This window comes from Ochotona princeps, chromosome 1 (assembly GCF_030435755.1).
Source record: "Ochotona princeps isolate mOchPri1 chromosome 1, mOchPri1.hap1, whole genome shotgun sequence".
Lineage (NCBI taxonomy): Eukaryota > Metazoa > Chordata > Mammalia > Lagomorpha > Ochotonidae > Ochotona > Ochotona princeps.
In genome coordinates this window covers 119614275-119633363 of record NC_080832.1, presented here as the reverse complement: position 1 = coordinate 119633363, position 19089 = coordinate 119614275, and the positions used below count along the sequence as shown (strand labels likewise).

Sequence of the window (19089 nt, the reverse complement as noted above, 5' to 3'; positions counted from 1 at the left end):
TGATGGGAGAGGTGAAGCTTTTCACCATTGTCCATTCCCAATTCCTGCTGACATTGATTAACAATTGTACTAGAGATTTAAACAAGTCTTTGTAATGAATGAATGTGTCCCTATGAAATAACAGGACATGAAAAGACAGTGAAGAGTTCCTTGGGAGGAGGGGAGTGGGAACAAATTGGAATAACAGGGCCCTAAGGACCCTGAACTGTGCAGGATGGCACCTGATGGCGGATGGTGGCCTTTGCTTACTTGTGTTTAGCTACAGATTTGTGTGTACACATAGGTGTTGATGCTGTATTTCCTCTGATTCTTTTCAGGTCTGGAATCTGACCTCTCTACCTTAATAGTGTGGCTCAGTAAAAACAGATCTATCCAACATCTGGCCTTAGGCAAAAATTTTAACAATATGAAATCCAAGTAAGACTTTTGAGTTGTTTTATATGACAATGATGAAAATATCAAGCTTCCTGAAAGCTTTTGATTTGATTCCACTGTCCGCATCTCTAAAATCTCTTTAGAAATCTGACACCTGTATTGGACAACTTAGTACAGATGATTCAAGATGAAGAATCCGTGAGTATTATTTTTTTTTTAACACTTTTAATTTCAATTTTTTGTTAGTTGTCATTGTTGGTGATTATTTCTAGTATATTAATGATGAAACATTTTCAGATAATTGTTATTGTTTAATGGAATCAGTATTTTAAGTAGAATTATAAATTTATTTAAAAACTGTCCAATTATCAATTAAAGCAAGCTTGTAACGGATCAAATAAATATAAATTGAATAGTGGCCTTTCTTTGAATCAGCCTTATTTCCTAGTATTATTGAAAGAATTTATGTACATGCATGGATTTGTGTGATCCCATTGACCTTACAACCTTATAAAATATCAAAACCCACTGTCTTTGTCATTAAACTTTTGGTTTTTTTGGTGATTACTAGAGTCTAAGGAAGTTTCTTCACATCTTAAATTGTTTCTTGAGCTGTTTTGTGTTTTTATCCCCTTCAGTTGCTACTGACTGAGACAGGGTAAGGAGTTTAATTTCAAGTTAATATGCTATTTTTCTCTGCTTGAAAATGCGTCCACGGGAAAAATGTGTCGAAAGGAGGAAAACACATGTGAGCAACAGCCAGAGGTGCTGTGCCATGAATCTGTCTGCTTTAGAGCTGCTGTAGCACTGCTTTTATTTCACTGGCTCTTGTTTCAGTTTGTCCTTCTGTTCTCAAAGTCCCATGGAAACATTTTAGAGTTTCTAAAACCACAGGAGTTTCTAATCCTCTTCTGAAGAATCATGTTATTCACGTTGTGTTATAGCTGCTTTCATAAGCCATGGAGGTAGTTTATTAAAGTGATCATGTGACATTTTCCCTTCTGAATTCACTGTAGGAAATATTGGTAAATTCTGCCACAACCACATGCTAGTTTCTCTGTGAAAGTGAAGGGACGGAAAGGATGAAGATGGAGACTCTTGCTTGCTTGCTATTTCCAGCCCTCTCTGAGGCGCTAAACTTGAGAAAATGAAGAGAATTCTGTGCTCCGATCTCTTGGTGTGAGCGGTTTTCAGCCTGTGTGCTAGGAAATGAAACTCATTACTTTAATGAATGCAAGCACATCTCTTAGTCCTCATTTGCTAATAAGCTCCATATTTGGTTGCTCTTATCCTGGGTTTGTAAAATAGGGGGTATGATTAGAATGTAATTTATACCTCTCAGAATTTGTGCTGTTTATTTTACACATTTCATTAGCTTTTGAACCACTCTTTTACTTGGGTTCTATTTTTCCAGTAGTGTCCCATTTTTTAAAGATGGGAAATGATGTTCCATCACCTTAGTTAATGTCAATAACAAAATATTTGTTTCATAGCATGTATTTTAAGAAAATTCATATTTTATAAATAATGTATTTATTAGATTTTTCTTATTTTGCAAAGATCTTCCAACTGTCTCCATAATTTTGAGAATAATCTCTTAATCCCAATAGCTAATATGCAGTTAGAAGCCTATTTACAGAAGATAAAGCTTGCTGTGTAAATGTGAATTTTGTCACCTTGTAAGTTTGAACAATGTGTCAGTGAAATGCTGTAGAATGAAAAATTTTCATTTGCATCTCATTGAAGACTAAGCCACTTTTTTAGAAAGCAGTTTCCCCTGTATTCCCTGCTTCTGAATCCGTAATGTGCAAAAGCAGTTTAAAATTAATAGAATTTGAGTCCCATAAAAATTCTACCAATAATTGGTATAATTGAGCTCATATTTACTTTTACTTATTTAGGGGTTTTTCATATATGAAAGTCAACTCCTTTTCATAAGCTGACCTTGCACTTGTAGAGCTTGTCCTTTGCCATCTTAGGGGATGTTCATGCACGTGCAGCTGGCATACAGCTGGCATATGTACACTCCCGTGGGTTCCTCTGTCTCCCTTTCTGTTGTGGGCAGTGGTTTTGAGGCAGGTTCACCCAGAGGCTTGACCCATTACTTAATGTAGCAGGGAATCTTGTTCTGAAGTCTCAACTTACAAGTCTGTTTCTCCCAAGAGTGGAAGCAAAGACAGAGTCTCAGATTGAGCATATTCAGCTTTGAAAAGAATCAGTACGAATTCCAGTAGTAACCTTCAGCAGAAGTGCAGTTAATCAAGAAGGGGTGAACTTATAAATATGCATGCAGTTCAGGCTCTTCTGTTTGCATTAATGGCTCTGCCTGTTATTTTTAAGTGTTAACTGTAGTGTTACTAGAATTTGAATGTCACATTGGAATTGGTGTTCTCTAAAACACTAAATTTCTTAAGTTTCATTTGGGTTTCCACTCATTTGGATGTAAGATGTTAAGAAAATTGCAACCACCTCACTAAAACTACCTGAATTAAACATATGCAGACTATTTAGCTGAACTCTTAATTGCCTTAGCTTTTAGGCCATTTATTCTTTTATAAGTTCACTTTATTTAACAACGGTATTACCTTGTAATTTCACTATAGATGTATGAGAAATGTCTGAAAGCATGGTCTACTTTTAATGATAAAGATAGTACCTCTACAGCCATTCCTTAGTATCCTTAGAGGATAGGCACCAGGACTTCCTGCAGATATCAGAATCTCTGGGTTCTTGAGTTCTTTGTATAAAGTGGTATAATATTTACACCCCCCCCACACACACATCTTCCTTCTACTTTAAATAATTTCTAAATGACTTCTGATACCCAGTATAGTATAAATGTTATATAAACAGATGTTACCTTGAATTGTTTAGGGCCCTGTCTCCTCCACCCAATTGGTAAATGTACCTTTTACAGGTGTTGAGGGGTTGAGAGAACACAGACACACATCGTCATTCAGATCTTCCAAGATCTGAATGCTGACTTTTAGATTCACACATATTCAGATTCTGGAGTTCTCATTCCACATCTGACTTATCCTCACATCAAGAATTGTAAACTTGAATGTCCAGAGGGCTAAGAAGGTTGCCCAGGTAAGTTTAGTGAACTGGGTTTAACTAGGAAATCCTATTAATCTTTTTGTTTGTTTTGGTCAGACACTTTGTAGAGATCAAGCAAAGCCTGCCTCTAAGCTAAGTGAATTTCAGTCTGTGGCTTAAATGGGATTCATCAGACAGCTCAAGTTGCAATGCAAAGATTATTCATATTTTACTTTCTCTTCCCTTTAATGACAGGTTTCTTCTGATTGATACTTAAAAGGGTGAAGATCAAAAAGTTTTGTAACAAGCTAAGCCATTCATCATTTAGTTTCTCAGATGAGAATTGGAGACATCACCTGAGTCCTCACTACATGTACACTTAGCTGGTAGTGAAACCTAGTAAGGAATCAGTAGACATCCCCTATTTTTAATCTTGGCCTTTGTCCTCTATTAGTTTTGTAAAATTTCACTTCACCTTGTATAAAAATAAAATGGCTAGAAAGGGAGAGCATAACCACTGTAAGATTCGAGTTCATGTTCAGATCAGAAATCTACACAGAATAGAGTTCAGCTTAAAACAAAGTTTATTGGGAGTGCTCCCAGATGAAGTTCACTGGTTCAGTACAGGCAGTGGGCCAGAGAAGTCATATCTAGGGGACATGAGGGGTTGTTTCAATCAGGGAGCTGTAAAGATGGGGTTGGGGGACAAATGAACATGTGTTTTACGGTGCAAGAGTGTTACAGGCTCCCTTCAACCTTGGTGAATCCGTATGTCACTGCTGGCCGAGGAGGGGGTCTCCTTCTCTCAATGTGGCCTTATCAGCCACTCTCCTCACCTCCTGCAAGGCCGCCCCTCACTCACCCCGACTGGGCCTTACAACCACAGTGAAATTGAGGAACTTTTGTGTTATTTTCATCTTGTCCTGTCATCCAACTTCGTGCCTTCCATGGTGTCCTTTTGGAAATAAGCAGCAAATATTCTGTTAAAACTCAGCATCTCCAAGTTTGACTCCCAAGGTCCATTTTATGCCTCACCCTTCAGGTTCTGTTCACCTGGGTCCTTAGGTGAAAGTTCCAAAATCAGACACTCCAAGAAATGGGTCAGAGTGAGTAGTTGATGCTGAGTACCGCATGTGATTTGTCCACAGCCTCTGCAGTCCTTGTCCCTGGCTGACTCGAAACTCAAGACTGAGGCCAGCATCATCATCAACGCCCTGGGAAGCAACACCTCGCTGACCAAAGTGGACATCAGTGGGAATGCAATGGGAGACATGGGAGCGAAGATGCTAGCGAAAGCCCTGCAGATCAATACCAAGCTCAGGTAGTGGATCCTGCCCCAACCCTGATGCACTGATGCTCCTGGCCAGGAAGTGGGGGGAGTTTCTGAACAGCTGGTGTTAGGGAGTGAGGCTCCAGGAGGAGGCCTCCTTGAAGCCAGCTTGGAGGAAGAGGTGATAGCTTCAAGCCCCTGTTTGGAATAGTGGATGGAATGTCCCCAGCTTTATACCTAGCGGCTTTTTCAAATTCTTGCCTTGAATATTGCCGTTGTGAAGTACAGCCTCCCTCTGGATGGCTGACCCAGGTGTGAGCTGTTGAGGAGGGTGTTGCAGGCAACACTGAATGAGCAGTGTGGGCAGTGTGAGGAGGGGACCTGCTATCCTGTGCAGTCTTTGATTCCTTGATGACAAAACACCTGCTGGAAAGGTATTGTAGTTTCATCATTGTGTAAACATCATGGAATGTACTTATACGAACTAAGCCAGTTGGGATGTCATCAGGCAAGGCAGTGCTATTGGGCAGCCCTTGTGTTTGTGGCATGTCGTTGACCGAGATGTCCTTCTGAGGCCCATGCCTTTTTTTGGGTGTGAGCCCATAGCTTCCATCTCCTTTCACTTCCATCTCTTCCTACTTTATCAATGTGAAGACTTAAACCACAAGAGCTGCAAGAGGATGCTGGCTGCAAGGTGGGCTCACATTGGCACCAACTCCTCTGTTCAGCAGTTTTCCTTTGTACTGTTTCCTATTGTTATCTGTTGTCATCCGTTCAGAGGGATTAGAGTGCTGCCTAGCCCAGCAGTCTGGTGAGTGAAGTGCTTTCCCCACCCCCAACTCCCACATCAACCCTTGTTGGTATTTCCCTTACTCTCTGATATGAAACAGGCGCTGAAGTTTGCTTCTCCCTGAACTGAAGCCACAACTAGTACTATCTCTGTCATCAGTGTGGGAAGAAGGTCACTGATTTGAGGAAGGGAAAGCAAGAGAGCTGGGATCATGCACACAAGGGAAAGCTGTTGGATATGTTGGGGTGAATAGACAAATCCTACTTTGGAAGCATGCATGTTATGAAGGCGAAATGATTTTTCCTTCTTCAAATGGGTTTCCTGTTTAAAGAGGAAGCATCTCCCATTTACAGTGACTGAGTTGTTGCCAGCAGAATGAGCAGAGATCCTAGGATTGTTATCAGACCGTATCAGGAAACTAAACTGATGAAAACATGAGCAGATTCTCTTAGAGGTACCAGCCTTGTGGTATAGTGGTATATGCCACCACTTGTTATGCTGACATTCCATATTGGAGCATTGTTTAGAAAGCCCAGCTTGCTCCACTTGTGATCCAGCTCCCTGCTCATGTGGCTGAGAAAGCAGTAGAATAAGGCCCTATTCCTTGGGCCCCTGCCACCTGCCTGGGAGATCAGGATTAGAGTTCCAGGCTTTTAGCTTGGATCTGCATCAACCTAGGCCATTGTGAACATTGGGGAGAATGAATCAGCTCACTCCTTTCACTCTTTCTATACTTCTGCCTTTCAAAAAATAGATCTTTAATTCGGGGTTGGCACAATGGCTCAATTGGCTGATCTTTTACCTTGCAGTGCTTGCATCTTGTATGGGTTCTGGTTCATGTCCTGGCTGCTCCATTTCCCATCTGGCTCCTGCTTATGGTCTGGGAAAGCGGTGAAGGATGGCCCAAAACCTGGGAATCCTATACTCTGTTTAGGAGACCTGGAAGAATCTCCTGGCTCTTGGCTTTGAGTGGGCTCAAATCCAGGCATTGCAGCATTCTTGGGAATGAGCCAGTGGATGGAAGATCTTTCTCCTCATCTCTCCTTCTCTCTGTAAATCTGCCTTTCCAATAAAAATAAATAAATCTTTTTTAAAAATTGGAATTTTTCAGGACAGAAAAAAGTCTGGTCCGTTCAGTTTGCTCATGTTGGACAGGGACAGTTAACATTTGTATATAAACAGGAATAAACAGAAATAAAAGAATACTGTTGGAAAAAGAGATGTGAGGGACTTCTGGTGAGTACAATGAGAGCTAATATTTAGGAACATTAATGTGCATGCTATTGCTATAAAGTACAGATTTTCCTTGAGTGGTAAATATGTTAAAATTATCTTGGGGCAAATGCCTATCATGAATTTGCTGGAACAAAAGAGGAGCAGTTATTTCTTGGTCACATAATGCCACAGGGCTGCAATAACATGGCTTGTAAAGAGGTTGTGTTTGGTGAAAAGTTTCTATTCATTTTTGTCATTCCTAAGCATCTAATCATTTCTATGATTTGGTTTGAAACAGGACTGTAATCTGGGACAAGAACAACATCACTGCACAAGGCTTCCAAGATATAGCTGTTGCTATGGAAAAGTAAGTATTAGGATTCCTGTTTGAGAAAGTGCAAAAAAATCCACTGGTCTCTGTGTTGCCTCTGGGGTCATGCCTGTAACAGCAGAGTGGGAGTGGAAGATTTCAGTCCAAGTCTAGTTGACTATTAACCAGCCATGGAAGGCCTGGTCTTTCTCATTGCGTGAGCATTTTCTTGTGAGAATAAAGGCAGACATAGATGCCTGTTTTGCCAAAACACATTCTCCCCTTTCCATCGGGGAGGGGTCACATGATGGTTGCCCTGTTTCTTTTCCCTTTGTGGTTGCACAATCAGTTCCAGTGGGCCTTGTTCTCTTGCTTATGGTGATAACACTGAGTCCATTGATGAAAAGACAGCTGAGGTCCAGAAAAACAAAGAGGGAGATGGATGTTCTCTGTGCCCAGGGCTAACCTGCCTCCTTCTTGTAAAAGACTCTGTTTATTACCTCAATAAGTAGACCTGTAGTTATTATTTATTGTCAAATTGACTTTCCCAGTAAACCAAAGAAGAAAACAGTATTAGTTGTATCTGAAAATAATGTTGAAAATCTGTTCTTTATTGAAGTTTTTGGTCCTCATAGTACATTTTAAAGTCAGAAATGATCAAAGCAAATTTTTAGCATTATAAATGAAGCCACGAAACATGCATGGGAAATGGGGTCCTGTAGCTTGGAAGCTGTTTTCCTAGGAATGAGGAAGGAGGTAATCATTACTTTGTGCTTTCCCGAATTGACTTGTGTGTGGGCAGCTCTGGGAGGAGCCTGTGTACGCAATCCCAGGCCAGCAATTAACAGCCCCCCATCCAGTTATCATCACACACATGTCTACCTTTCTGTTTACTTACTTCAGAAGTGAAAAGGTTAGTGGAAAAGATCTCCAAGTACCTTCTAAATCATGGTTTTCCGTTAGCCAGGGGATCAAAGTTGCTGCCCCCTCCAAAGCACGAAAGCTTGGCCTTGTCTCTCCTGAAGCCAGGCCATTATTGAACCCAAGTGGATGGCTTACACCACTGAGTCCCTGTGGCCACCACAGTACCTACCAATAGGAGGGAGACAAATCCTTTTATACTACCTTTGGTGCCACTGCCGCCCTCATGTTGTCATTTCATGGTCTGTGCCAGCCAAAACTGGTGTCAGAGAAGCCCAGAACAGGCACACCCAGCCCCAAGGTTTCCAGATTTACCATGGGACCGCTGGATCACATGGAGCTGTGTCCTGCCCCACAAGGTAACAATTCAGAGTCATGTTTGGTTTAAATGAGCTGTCCAGGTCTATAACATGATAAACATTGGATGACAAAGGAAAATCTTCAAGGTTATAAAATAGGATATATTGCCTGTTAATTTTGTTGAGCTGGCTCTTAAGGCAAAAAGAATTTTGCTGAAACCAAACTGATAAAACTGATGAAGATTAATGAGCGACAACAGCCTTTTCTTGGATTATGTTTCCATTTGTAATTCATGTCTGTATTACTAGTATTATAAGGGTGACCGTTTTCTTCATTGATTCTACCATGTTGAGGAATTAGTAGTTTACTGTTCTGGTAGAAATCATCTTAAATATTGGTGAAAATCATGCTGCATGCTTTTCATTGCTTGGAGGCCTGAGCTAGCAGCTGCCTGTGCACTGGAAGAGCATTCTAGCTGCCACCTCATGGCCCTAGCGGTCATTTTTCCTCAATATCATTGGGTAAAAATGGTCAGAGGTGTCTGTGTAGGAGTGAGGAGATCTGTCCAGTGAGCTGGGGTCAGCTGGGCATATGGGAGGTTGCAGCATGGTGCATATTGTAAAGGCCAGGGTCCACGTATAAGGTTATGTTTCTTCTCCCAGAAGTGACCCACCCTGGCACTCTTGTGCTTGAGTGGTCTACCAGGAATGAGGCCACGTGTAAACACAACAGTCCATGGTTGCATCGGTTGACATCTAGAGTTTAATGGACTTGGGTGGACTTTGAGTATAGACTAAAAGGACCTGCAGTTGCCCTCCTTTCTGTTCAACTTGTTTATTTGAGTCCAGGAATGAACACATTATTGTTATGATTGGTATGATTGCTAATGGCTTTCTCTCACAAGGTTTTTTGTTTTGTTTCGTATTTGGTTCTGGCTGTCAGACATGTCAACGTGGGTAACCCAGTGCTCCTTGTTCACATCTCTTTTTTAACCAAAATTCAGGTAGCAAGATAATGATGATGCTAGTATATTTCAAATTTTTTCTTAGTCCATTTTTCCAATTGTGGCATGAGTGGACTGTGCTTGGTATATTTCAAAACTGAAAACAAAATCATAAAACCACAAAAACCACATTCTTTTAGTTGGGTCAGTTTTGCAAAGCAATATGAGTGAATGCGGTTGCATGTGTTATCGATGTGATGTGGGAGCCTAAGACTTAAACTTTTGTAAGATACTCTTACAGTTTTGTTTCTGAATCTTAAGAAAAGGAAAAAAAAATGTTAGGTTAAGGTATCAGGAAGTTGTCTTTGAGTATGTTATTTTCCTCACCTCTAGGAACTACACACTGCGATTTATGCCCATTCCCATGTACGATGCTTCCCAGGCCCTAAAAGCAAACCCTGAGAAAACAGAAGAAGCTCTGCAAAAGGTACTGGAGAATCACAGCTTCATACAGCAAGTTCATGATGGAATCGTGTTAGTCGTGAAGAACGCGAGACCAGAGCTTTGTTATTTGACAGAGCTCTTTTTTCCCCATTTCATTTTGTATTCCTATGATCAAGACTGGCTTAACCCCTGCAGGGGCAAGAATCTGATGTGGAGGACTACTACAGATTGTGAAATTTAAGTGATATACCTGATTAAGTGATATATACTTAAGCCCGGCTCGCCTTTCCCTTGTCCTTTGAGAATATGTGGGAGTGAATGAGGATTTGCATAGCCTCCCACGCCTTCTTCCTGAACACATAGAACCTGGAGTCTTCTTTATTTATGGAGAAATTTAGTATTCCTGAGATCTCATTTCCCAGGTGTGCCATGAATAAAGGTGCACACCTTGCCATCTGTCAGTTCCTCTCAGGCTGCAACCACCTACTTTTTGGCTAGCTCATAGCACAATGGGTGCCTCCCCGTGCAAAGGCCAAGCCCCCCAGTGCTGGTTCTGACCTCAGCATCTCTGCCTAGAGCTGAAAACTTGACCTTTGGGCCATTCCTGGGTTTCCTGATTCTGTCTCTTTCTCCTGTTCTTCCGGTTTAGATTTGCTCAAGTATTTCCTTACAGCAAAAACACGCAATGAAAATACTTGAAAAATCAGAAGCCAGGGAAGCTTTTCCATCTTTCACTGTGGTGCTTTTGGAGGTTCTTTGAAATCTTCTCCACCCCTTTCTATTCTCTCTCCTTACTGGTGCCATGCAGTGCCTGAGCTTGTCTTCTTCCCTGCATCTCAGCTGGCAGGTGAATCGCTAGGTGTACATGGCTGTGCTGTAAGTCTCTTCGTGTGCCCTGTTCTTCGGGCAGATGCCTTGTTTTGGGCTGCTTATCATTATCCAGAGTTATTGCTGCACTTGTCTCTTCTTATGTTTCATTTGCAATATAATAAATTTTGAAAAAGCCATCAGGTTGCATGGTGAATATGAGCAGACTAAAACCTTCCGTCCATTCCTTCTCACGAAACTTCAGAATCAGTGTCCAGTCTGCCTTCTGTCTCACACTGCACCTTTACCAGCACTCTCTTGTCGTTATGACCTACCTCATTGAATTTATTAAAAATCCAAATTCTTGAGGGACTGGCATTGTGGCATAGTGAGTTAGACTACGATTGCAACACTGGCATCTTAGATCACTGGTTTGAGTCCCAGCTGCTCTGCTTCCAACCTAACTTTGTATCGCCATCCCCTAGACTTGAATGAAGTTCCTGGCTTCAGCCTACCTGAGCCCTGACTCTTGCTGCCATTTAGAGAATAAACCACCTAAGCCACCTAGCAGAAGAGTCTCTTTCTGTGTGTGTATGTGTGTGTCTCACTCCCCTAACTACCTCTCTTTGAACTCTACTGTTCAAACAGATGCATCTCACTTTCAAAAAAATCCAACGTTTTGAGCCTCAGGAACTCAACAGTCTTGCTTCTTCCCTTGAGATTACAGTTTGAAAATCACCACTCTGCTCTGGCACATGCTCCAGCTTTCCCCATGACTGCATGCTGAGGTTAACCTCAAACATCTGCTCATCCAGCAGACTTCTGTGGGCCTTTCCTCCTCGAAGTGGGTGGGCTTCTCAGGTTTCCTGTGCTTCTGTCATTGACCTTGTGGTGTTTTAATTTATCCTCCTGTCACTGGACTGTGAGCTTCTTGAAGGCAGAGCGTATGTGTTTCTCCTCTGTTTTTATTCCTATCAGCCAGTATAGTTCCTTAGATATTTCTTGGGTATTTGTGAAATGAGCCAGACTAGCATTGAAAATGGGAAAGTAAGGGGGAAAACCCTTGAATGACAAAGGAAATCATCCAAGATTTGGATTTAGCTCTGACTTCACATGCAGCTCTTCTCAGATATAGAATTGTTGATGAATTACTTGATTTTGCTCAACTTTGAATTTTAGTCTTAGCAAAGAGGGAAAGTAAAGCTATGCAACAATTAGATTTGTTGTCGTCTAACATAGCTTTCCTGCTAAGTGCCTGGCATTATTCTAATTCTGGTTTTATTTGAAAAACACACTGTACTGTGTGTATGTGTGGAGGGGGTGTGGGTATGGGTGTATATCATATATTGAGAGAGAATGAGAATACATGCAAATAAGCCAGCACTCTAGAACTCAATCTGTGTTTTCAACGTGGATGACAGAGACCTAGGTAGCTGTGCCATCACTTGCCATCTCCCATGGTGGGCATTAACAGAAAGCTGGAAGCAGAGCCAGGACTCAAACCCCAGGAACACAGATACAGAATGAAGACTGGCAGCTTAACTACTATGACAAATGCCTGCTCCCTGGCACTAATTTAAATGCTTTATGTCAGCCTCAAAAATAAACTAATGTAGGCTGAGTGTTTGGTACAGTGGTTAAGACACTGTTCCGAATATCTGTGTCAGTGTTGAAGTACTCAGGTTCAAGTCCTGGCTCCCCCTCCTACTCAAGCTTCCTGTTATTGTGTACCCTTGTTGGGCACTGGCTCATATTTTAAGAATTTAAATCCCTGTCGTCCACCTGGGACACTTGGATTGAATTCTTGCAGGATTCTGGTTTAGGTTTGGTTTCGCTCTCACTCATGCAGGCAGCTGGGGAGTCAACCAGTGAATGGACTACCTCTACCTATCTGTCTCTGTGCACCTCCGTTTGAAATTAACTTTTTAAAAGAAAAACATGAGCTAATAAGGTGGATTCTTTCTCTGTCTTGCAGGTAAGGAAACTGAAGGGCAGGGAGGCTAACTGATGGGTCTAAAATGACCCTGACCATCCAGCATTGTACCAATGTCAGAGATCTTTGTGCTTTCCGAAAGGATGTTATCCAGATTAGAACAAAGGACATATTCTAGAGAAACCTGGTTGTACCTCCAGTTTTGAAATCCATGGAGTTTGAAAGTCATCATTTCCATATACAACAATTGTAGAAATTGTAAACTGTAATTGAAAAAAAAAAAGTCAACTTTTTTTTTTTTTTTTAAAGAAATGAGGTCACAATGGAAGCTGTTGCCATAAAGACAGAGGAGGCAGACAGACAGAGAGCCGCCATGAGTGACAGCTGAGATCAGCCTTTCGGAGCAGAGAAGTACTGAAGTGCTAAGGATTTTTGGAGGGTTGCCATGGATGAGCCTAATGGCCCAGCCTCAACAAGACTCAACTCTTCATAAATTTTCCTTACAGAAGTGCCACCACGTTATTCTATAAAGATTGCAGAATTCCCCACCCTTTCATGTTTCTGGCAGGGGAAAGGGAACCTAATGATTTTGAAATCACCTGTGACAAAATCCTAAATTCTTGGTGGGGGAAATCTATTCCAGAGCTTTTGTTTGTTTTCAAAATTTTATTTTATTTATTTGAAAGATACAGTTACAGAGAGGGAGAGAAGAGAATAGGAGATTTTTTCCCTTGCATTGGTTTACTTCTCAAATGACTAAACTGGCCAGCCTGAAGCCAGGAGCCTGGAATTTCATCCAGGTCTCCCATGTGGGTTCAGGAATCCAAGCAGTTGGGCCATCTTCTGCTGTTTTCCAGGTGCACTAACAGGAAGCTGGATCAGAGCAAGAGCTGTTGGACTTGAATGGGCTCCTTTTCCAGAGTTTTTTCCCACCCAGGAGATGAAGTTAACCCCCTCAAATTCTCCTTTCACAAAGAGGAGGGGTGTCCCGTCCAGCAGGACAGTCAACGGGGGTCGCAACCAACCTAGGAGAGAATGAAGGAACAAGAGACACAAAGAATGGACAGCAAGACAGTAGGTCTGATCAAGCTGTCCATTTATTGATTTCAACTGAGGGTTTTTATATTCTTCAGTAACTAAGGCTCAGGGAAGGAAGGAGAAACTGGGATGCAGGCCATGGTCTCAAGACTGATTGTTCTTGAGCAACCACCATATCAACAATAGTAACCAACATATCAGCAATAGCATAGGTAATCAGTAACAAGATGTCGGGAGGTACAGCATAAATCACATTCTGAAACAGTTGTTAGAAACAATTGAAACTAAAGGTGTGATTAGCTTTACAACCTCTTTCCCAAGCATCTAGCCAACCGGGGGTTTTCCACTGTCCCATAGGTCTATATTCAAAATGGCTTCAGTGTGGCTATAGTACATGGCTCCTGACAGAGGGGTTAAAAAGTGATGAGGCACTTCACCCTCAGGGACTCAGAGAGTAAGATAAGAGAATGTGTCCTGTTCCCTAGACCTCCCCTCCACATCGTGGATACTGACAGTGGATTGGAACTGTCACACAGACTCCTAGAATGTTTGTTGGGGACCCTCACTCAACAGCAGTGACAGAAGCGAAGTCCCGGGCAGACATGGAAGACTGTGGCACACAGAGCTACAGCAGACGTATACTATAAACACAGTTGGAAACTCCAAAGGAAAGTGAAAAGCAAATGCTAGAGATAAAAGTTTTTGTTTTCTTTTAAAGATAAATGATGCATACTTTTGATAAAGCTCCCCAGAAACTGGTCACTACTCAGGGAAGTTTCATAAACAGAAATTTCCTAAACTAAAATGCAAAATGGCAAAAAAAAAAAAAAAGGAGAAGAGAGTGGGAGAAGGAATGGAAGAAACACCTGAAATTATAATGACTAAGGAATCTTATAGGTTCTAAACTATAGATCCAGAAACCTCAGGCCACATCAAGCAGAATAAACACCTCTTCCTCCAAATCTACAGTTAGGTTATATTCAAACCACAGAGAATAAAATATCACCTAGTGGGCCAGGCACAGTAGCCTAGTGACTGAAGTCCTCACCTTGCATGCATCAGAATCCCATATGGCACTGGTTCATGTCCCGGCACACCACTTGCCATCCAGCTCCGTGCTTAGGAAAAGCAGTAGAGGACAGACCAAAGCCTTGGGATCCTGCATCCACATGGGAGACCTGGAAGCAGCTCCTGGCTCCTGGCTTCAGAACGGCTCAGCTCCAGCCATTTTGGCTACTTGGAGAGTAAATCAGCAGATGAAAGATCTTCCTCTCTGTCTTTCGTCCTCTTTATATATCTGACTTTCCAATAAAAAATAATAATAAATAAATGTTGAAAATAATATCACCTAACAAATTGAGAAACAAGTGTTTCTCATTAGGTCATGCTTCACATCAAAAATTTTGTAACCATGAAGATGATGGAGTAAAGTAATTTATGTTCACTGAAAATACTCAACTGCAAATTCCATACCTAGTAAAAACTGAAGGAGATTAGATTCCCTAAGATAAACAGTGGGAATATTTTAGCTGTAGATTTGTGTTGTATGAAATGTTAGAAAGATGTTTGTAGGAGTTAAGGAAAATTATATTGGTCACAAAAATCTCCATAAAGAGAAGAAGAGTATCAGAGAGGAAACAAATGAGACAGAATCTGTTTTTCTTATTTTGAGTTAATCTGACAGATGATTGTTCAAAATAATAATAATAATTTATATAAAGGGCATAGAATATGGATAAGTGAAAGCAATGTCAGAAATTTGATGATGGATGAGGAAATTAGCAATAAAGTTTTCCCATTGTGTCCGTTGATTCCACATCTGTGCATTTAACCACTGATTGAAAACACTCAAGGAAAAAAAATGTTGTAAGAAGCAGAAGTTAAAATTATCACTCACCAACTAGTGTGCTGAATCCATGTGAATGAAGTGATGTACAGACATTGTATTAGATATTATAAGTTATCTAGACATGGCTTAAATTATACAGGAAGCTGCATCTAGGTTATTTGAAAATACTGTACTGCTTTGTCTAACAGACTTAAGCATCTCTGATTTTGCTATCAACAGGAGTGGTGAAAGTAATCCGCAGCAGATATTAAGGGACAACTAATTTTTTTTTTACGAGATGTCTGCACCACTCATGAAATATAATTTAACAGTGGGCTTGGACTAGTTGTAATTGTATATTGTAAATAATGAAACAACCACTAATTTTTTTTTTAGATTTATTGTTATTACAAAGTCAGATATACAGAAAGGAGGATAGACAGAGCGAAAGATCTTCTGTCTGCTGATTCATTCCCCAAGTGGTCACAGTAGCCAGAGCTGAGCTGAGCTGAAGCCCAGGAGCCAGGAGCCTCTTCCTGGTCTTGCACACGGGTACAAGATCCCAAGGCTTTGGGCCATCCTTGACTGCTTTCCCAGGCCACAGGCAGGGAGTTGGATGGCAAGTGGAGCCGACAGGATTAGAACCGGTGCCTAAACGGGACCCTGGCACGGTCAAGGCGAGGACTTTACCCACCAGACTACCATGCTGGGAGAGCCACTAAATTCTTTAGTGTATGATAGAAGAGCAACACAGTCATATAAAATGCTGAATAAACAGGATGGGTGTTGTGACACTGTGGATGAAATCAACCACTTGGGATACTTACATCTCATTTGAAATATTTGCAATTGAGTTCCACTTCTACTTCTGAACCAGCTTCCTGCTAATATATACCATGCAAGGGAGCAGATGAGTCCAGTTCTTGAGTCCCTGCAGTCCGTGTGGGAGAGATCCTGGTTCCTGGCTTGGTCTGGCCCAGCCCTGCTGTTGTGGGCATCTGGAGAAACAGTGGGTGGAAGATTTTCTCTTTCTCATCTCTTATTTTCAGATAAACAACATGAAAAAAAAAATTAAAACAAGAACTGCTTAGGGGTTAGAATTGTGGCTGTGTGTTTTAAGCTTCCACTTAGGATGGTGGCAGTCATATGGATGCCAATTCAAGTCTTAGCTGCTCCACTTCTGATCCAGCTCTGTGCTAGTGATCTTACGAAAGCCACAGAAGATGATCCAACCGCTTGTTCCCCTTCCACCCAAGTGGAAGACTTGGTCGGGGTTCTAAGTACCTGACTTTGGCATGGCCAAGCCTCACAGCCATTGTTGCCTTTTCGGGAGTAAACCAGTGGATCTCTCTCTCCCTCTCTGCTGCTTTCACCCTCTGTAACTATGGCTTTCAAACAAAAATAAATCTTAGAAGAAAAAGAAAGCTATTATTCTTCCTTCTTGTTAAGCTGGTTTTCAGGAAAAAAGTTGAAACTCGGGTTTCTAAATTACTTCCTGGATCAGTCTGTGAATCACCACCACTGGGGTGTCTGGAAATGTGGGGCCAGATGTGAGCACACCACACATGTGTGAGGTGAGCCTCTTAGACTGGGTCTCAGCTTGCTCCCAGCAAGTAATACTCAAAGGGCAAAACAACAAAGCAGAAGAACTGAAGCTGGATGGCAGAGTGTGTGCCGTCAAATGTTAGAATCTTTCTCATGAAATATTTTACGCTGGTTGTAATGTCACCTTGGAAAGAGATGACTTCTTGGAAATCAGCAAAGAAAGTTAATGTGATGTTAAGGCATTAATGTGTCATTTTAATGATGTTTCATTTCAAGGATCTTTTCATCTTTATAATTTCTTCATTTATGTTTAGTAGAAAGGCACTTTTTGTTCCACTTGAAAATTTGCAGGGATGATGATAATTATAGCCTGTATTTTAATTGTTCCTAATTGCTATTAAGTATTCATCCTTTTACCATATGGAAGATGAAAATGAAAAGATACAGTACTACTAAGAGCTTCACAGGTATTGGAAGCGCTTAACTAGGGAGCTATAGTGACAACAGTCAAATAATTGTATAGTATTCTTAAGAACAATAAGTAAATAAATAGATGATACACTTTATCTCCTCATTCTTTAACATAAATATCCATTCTCAATAGTTAATCTGTATTTTTATTTACTCATTGCATTTATACATTTAAATTTTTCATAGAAGATTATTTATAAAAAAGATTAAGCACATTTAAGAGTTTTCATTTTCTATGAAAACCCCTTTTGTTACTATAATTTTACTAAAATCAGTACTGGTTTTATGACCATATCTTTGAGTTGTACCGTCCTCTATGCTTTTAAGTTCTTCAGTCTTTTTTTTCCATACAGAATTAAAAAAATGTTCTAAATTGCAGGTGATTTCATGATAGGAATAAAGCTAAAAAGTTCAGAGGATACCATCTGTATTCCTTAGGGATGTTTATTTCACTACTGGATTGTTTAGTAGTTGAAAATTCACAAGAAAAGGGTTGAATTTTATGTTGGAAATTACTAGGTAGGTCTCAAGGCCCCCTGGCAATTGTACTAGGTTTTGTTTGTTTGTTTTCGGTCAAGTGCTGAGTCACATAAAAATTAGCCCGGTTAGTGAAAACAAGCCCCACTGAATGTCCCATGTGTTTAATGGTGTCCAAACTCTGGCAGGGTGTGGATTCTAGAGCTTTGGCCTTTTACAACTGTATTCCCTGCTGAGTCAAAATGTGTTCTTGAGAGACGTATGTGCTTAATTTTCAGATAGAAAACTATTTGCTACGGAATCACGAGACCAGAAAATACCTTCAGGAGCAGGCCTACCGCCTACAGCAGGGTATTGTCACCAGCACCACCCAGCAGGTAAGGGAGCACTCGCTGCCTTCCGCTCCTCCTTTCTCTCAGCTGACCTCCAAAGAATCATTCGCAATGATTGTAACTTCTGAAAATGACAGCAGATTGTAGGAAGAGCCTGATGGAAGGTAGAACTGGAGGAAATTGGAGGCTAATTCTAATGCTAAATATACGTTTTTAGCTATTGATGATTTTAGGCCTTTTAAGGTTTTCCTGAAAGGGATATTATGGATTCATATATAATTTTTAGGAACCCTTGATTATAGATAACAAGATCTGAGGGTGACACACTTGCTACTTGGGAGATATTTTCTTCTTTATCACCTCTCCCTTCACATTTCCTTGAGTATAATACAGATTCCCTGATTCTTCTGAAGACTTAAGAATTTGTTGGAAGTGCCTAAGAGAAGCTGATGGACTTATTATTTTTTTTTCTTCTCCTCATTCCTCTTGTACCTACCCCAAATCAGGGAAGGAACAAAGAATTATTGTAATAACAAATACTAGAATGTTTTTCTTTTAAAAAAAGAAAATAAGACTCAAGGGGTAAAAAAAGAAGCATGGCAAAGAAAGAACAAAATAGTGAAAGAATTTAGACAATTTAGAGTACAAGATAGGAATTTAAAAGCCTTATAATTAGATTGTTCATGGGAACTTGGGAAATATTATATCCCTTAAAGTAAGACTAGAATATTGTGAACAGGAATAAACAAGAATTGAAAATTATGCTCAGCAGTTAATACTGTAACAGCTGTAGTATAAAATAAAAAAGAAAATGATAGGACATAAACTTAACTTTTCCTCTGCAAGAAAAAATAGATAAATATTTTATTGTGTGTAGTAAAAAAAACCCAGGGAGATAAAAAATGAAAAGACAGATCAAATTGGCCAATTGATTAAAAGTAACCAGTGACATTCTGTTAGGAGCTTTAAAATAAAAAATGAGCAATAGTAGGAGGCAGAAAATAACAGAAAACCATTTCACATGAATTTTGATTTTGATATCGCCTCCTGG

General features: G+C 40.6%; 1 protein-coding gene across 7 annotated transcripts in view; it reads left to right on the top strand.

The window, feature by feature from the left end:
* The window catches only part of CARMIL1 (capping protein regulator and myosin 1 linker 1), a 323242-nt gene that overhangs the window by 226866 nt on the left and 77287 nt on the right, over positions 1–19089 (top strand). For all 7 annotated transcript variants that reach the window (XM_058667065.1, XM_058667059.1, XM_058667053.1 and 4 more), the window contains 6 exons: positions 318–417; positions 519–573; positions 4563–4735; positions 6988–7056; positions 9557–9650; positions 17985–18083. In XM_058667065.1, coding sequence (XP_058523048.1) covers positions 318–417; positions 519–573; positions 4563–4735; positions 6988–7056; positions 9557–9650; positions 17985–18083 — 590 coding nt within the window. The remainder of the gene's footprint in view (positions 1–317; positions 418–518; positions 574–4562; positions 4736–6987; positions 7057–9556; positions 9651–17984; positions 18084–19089) is intronic.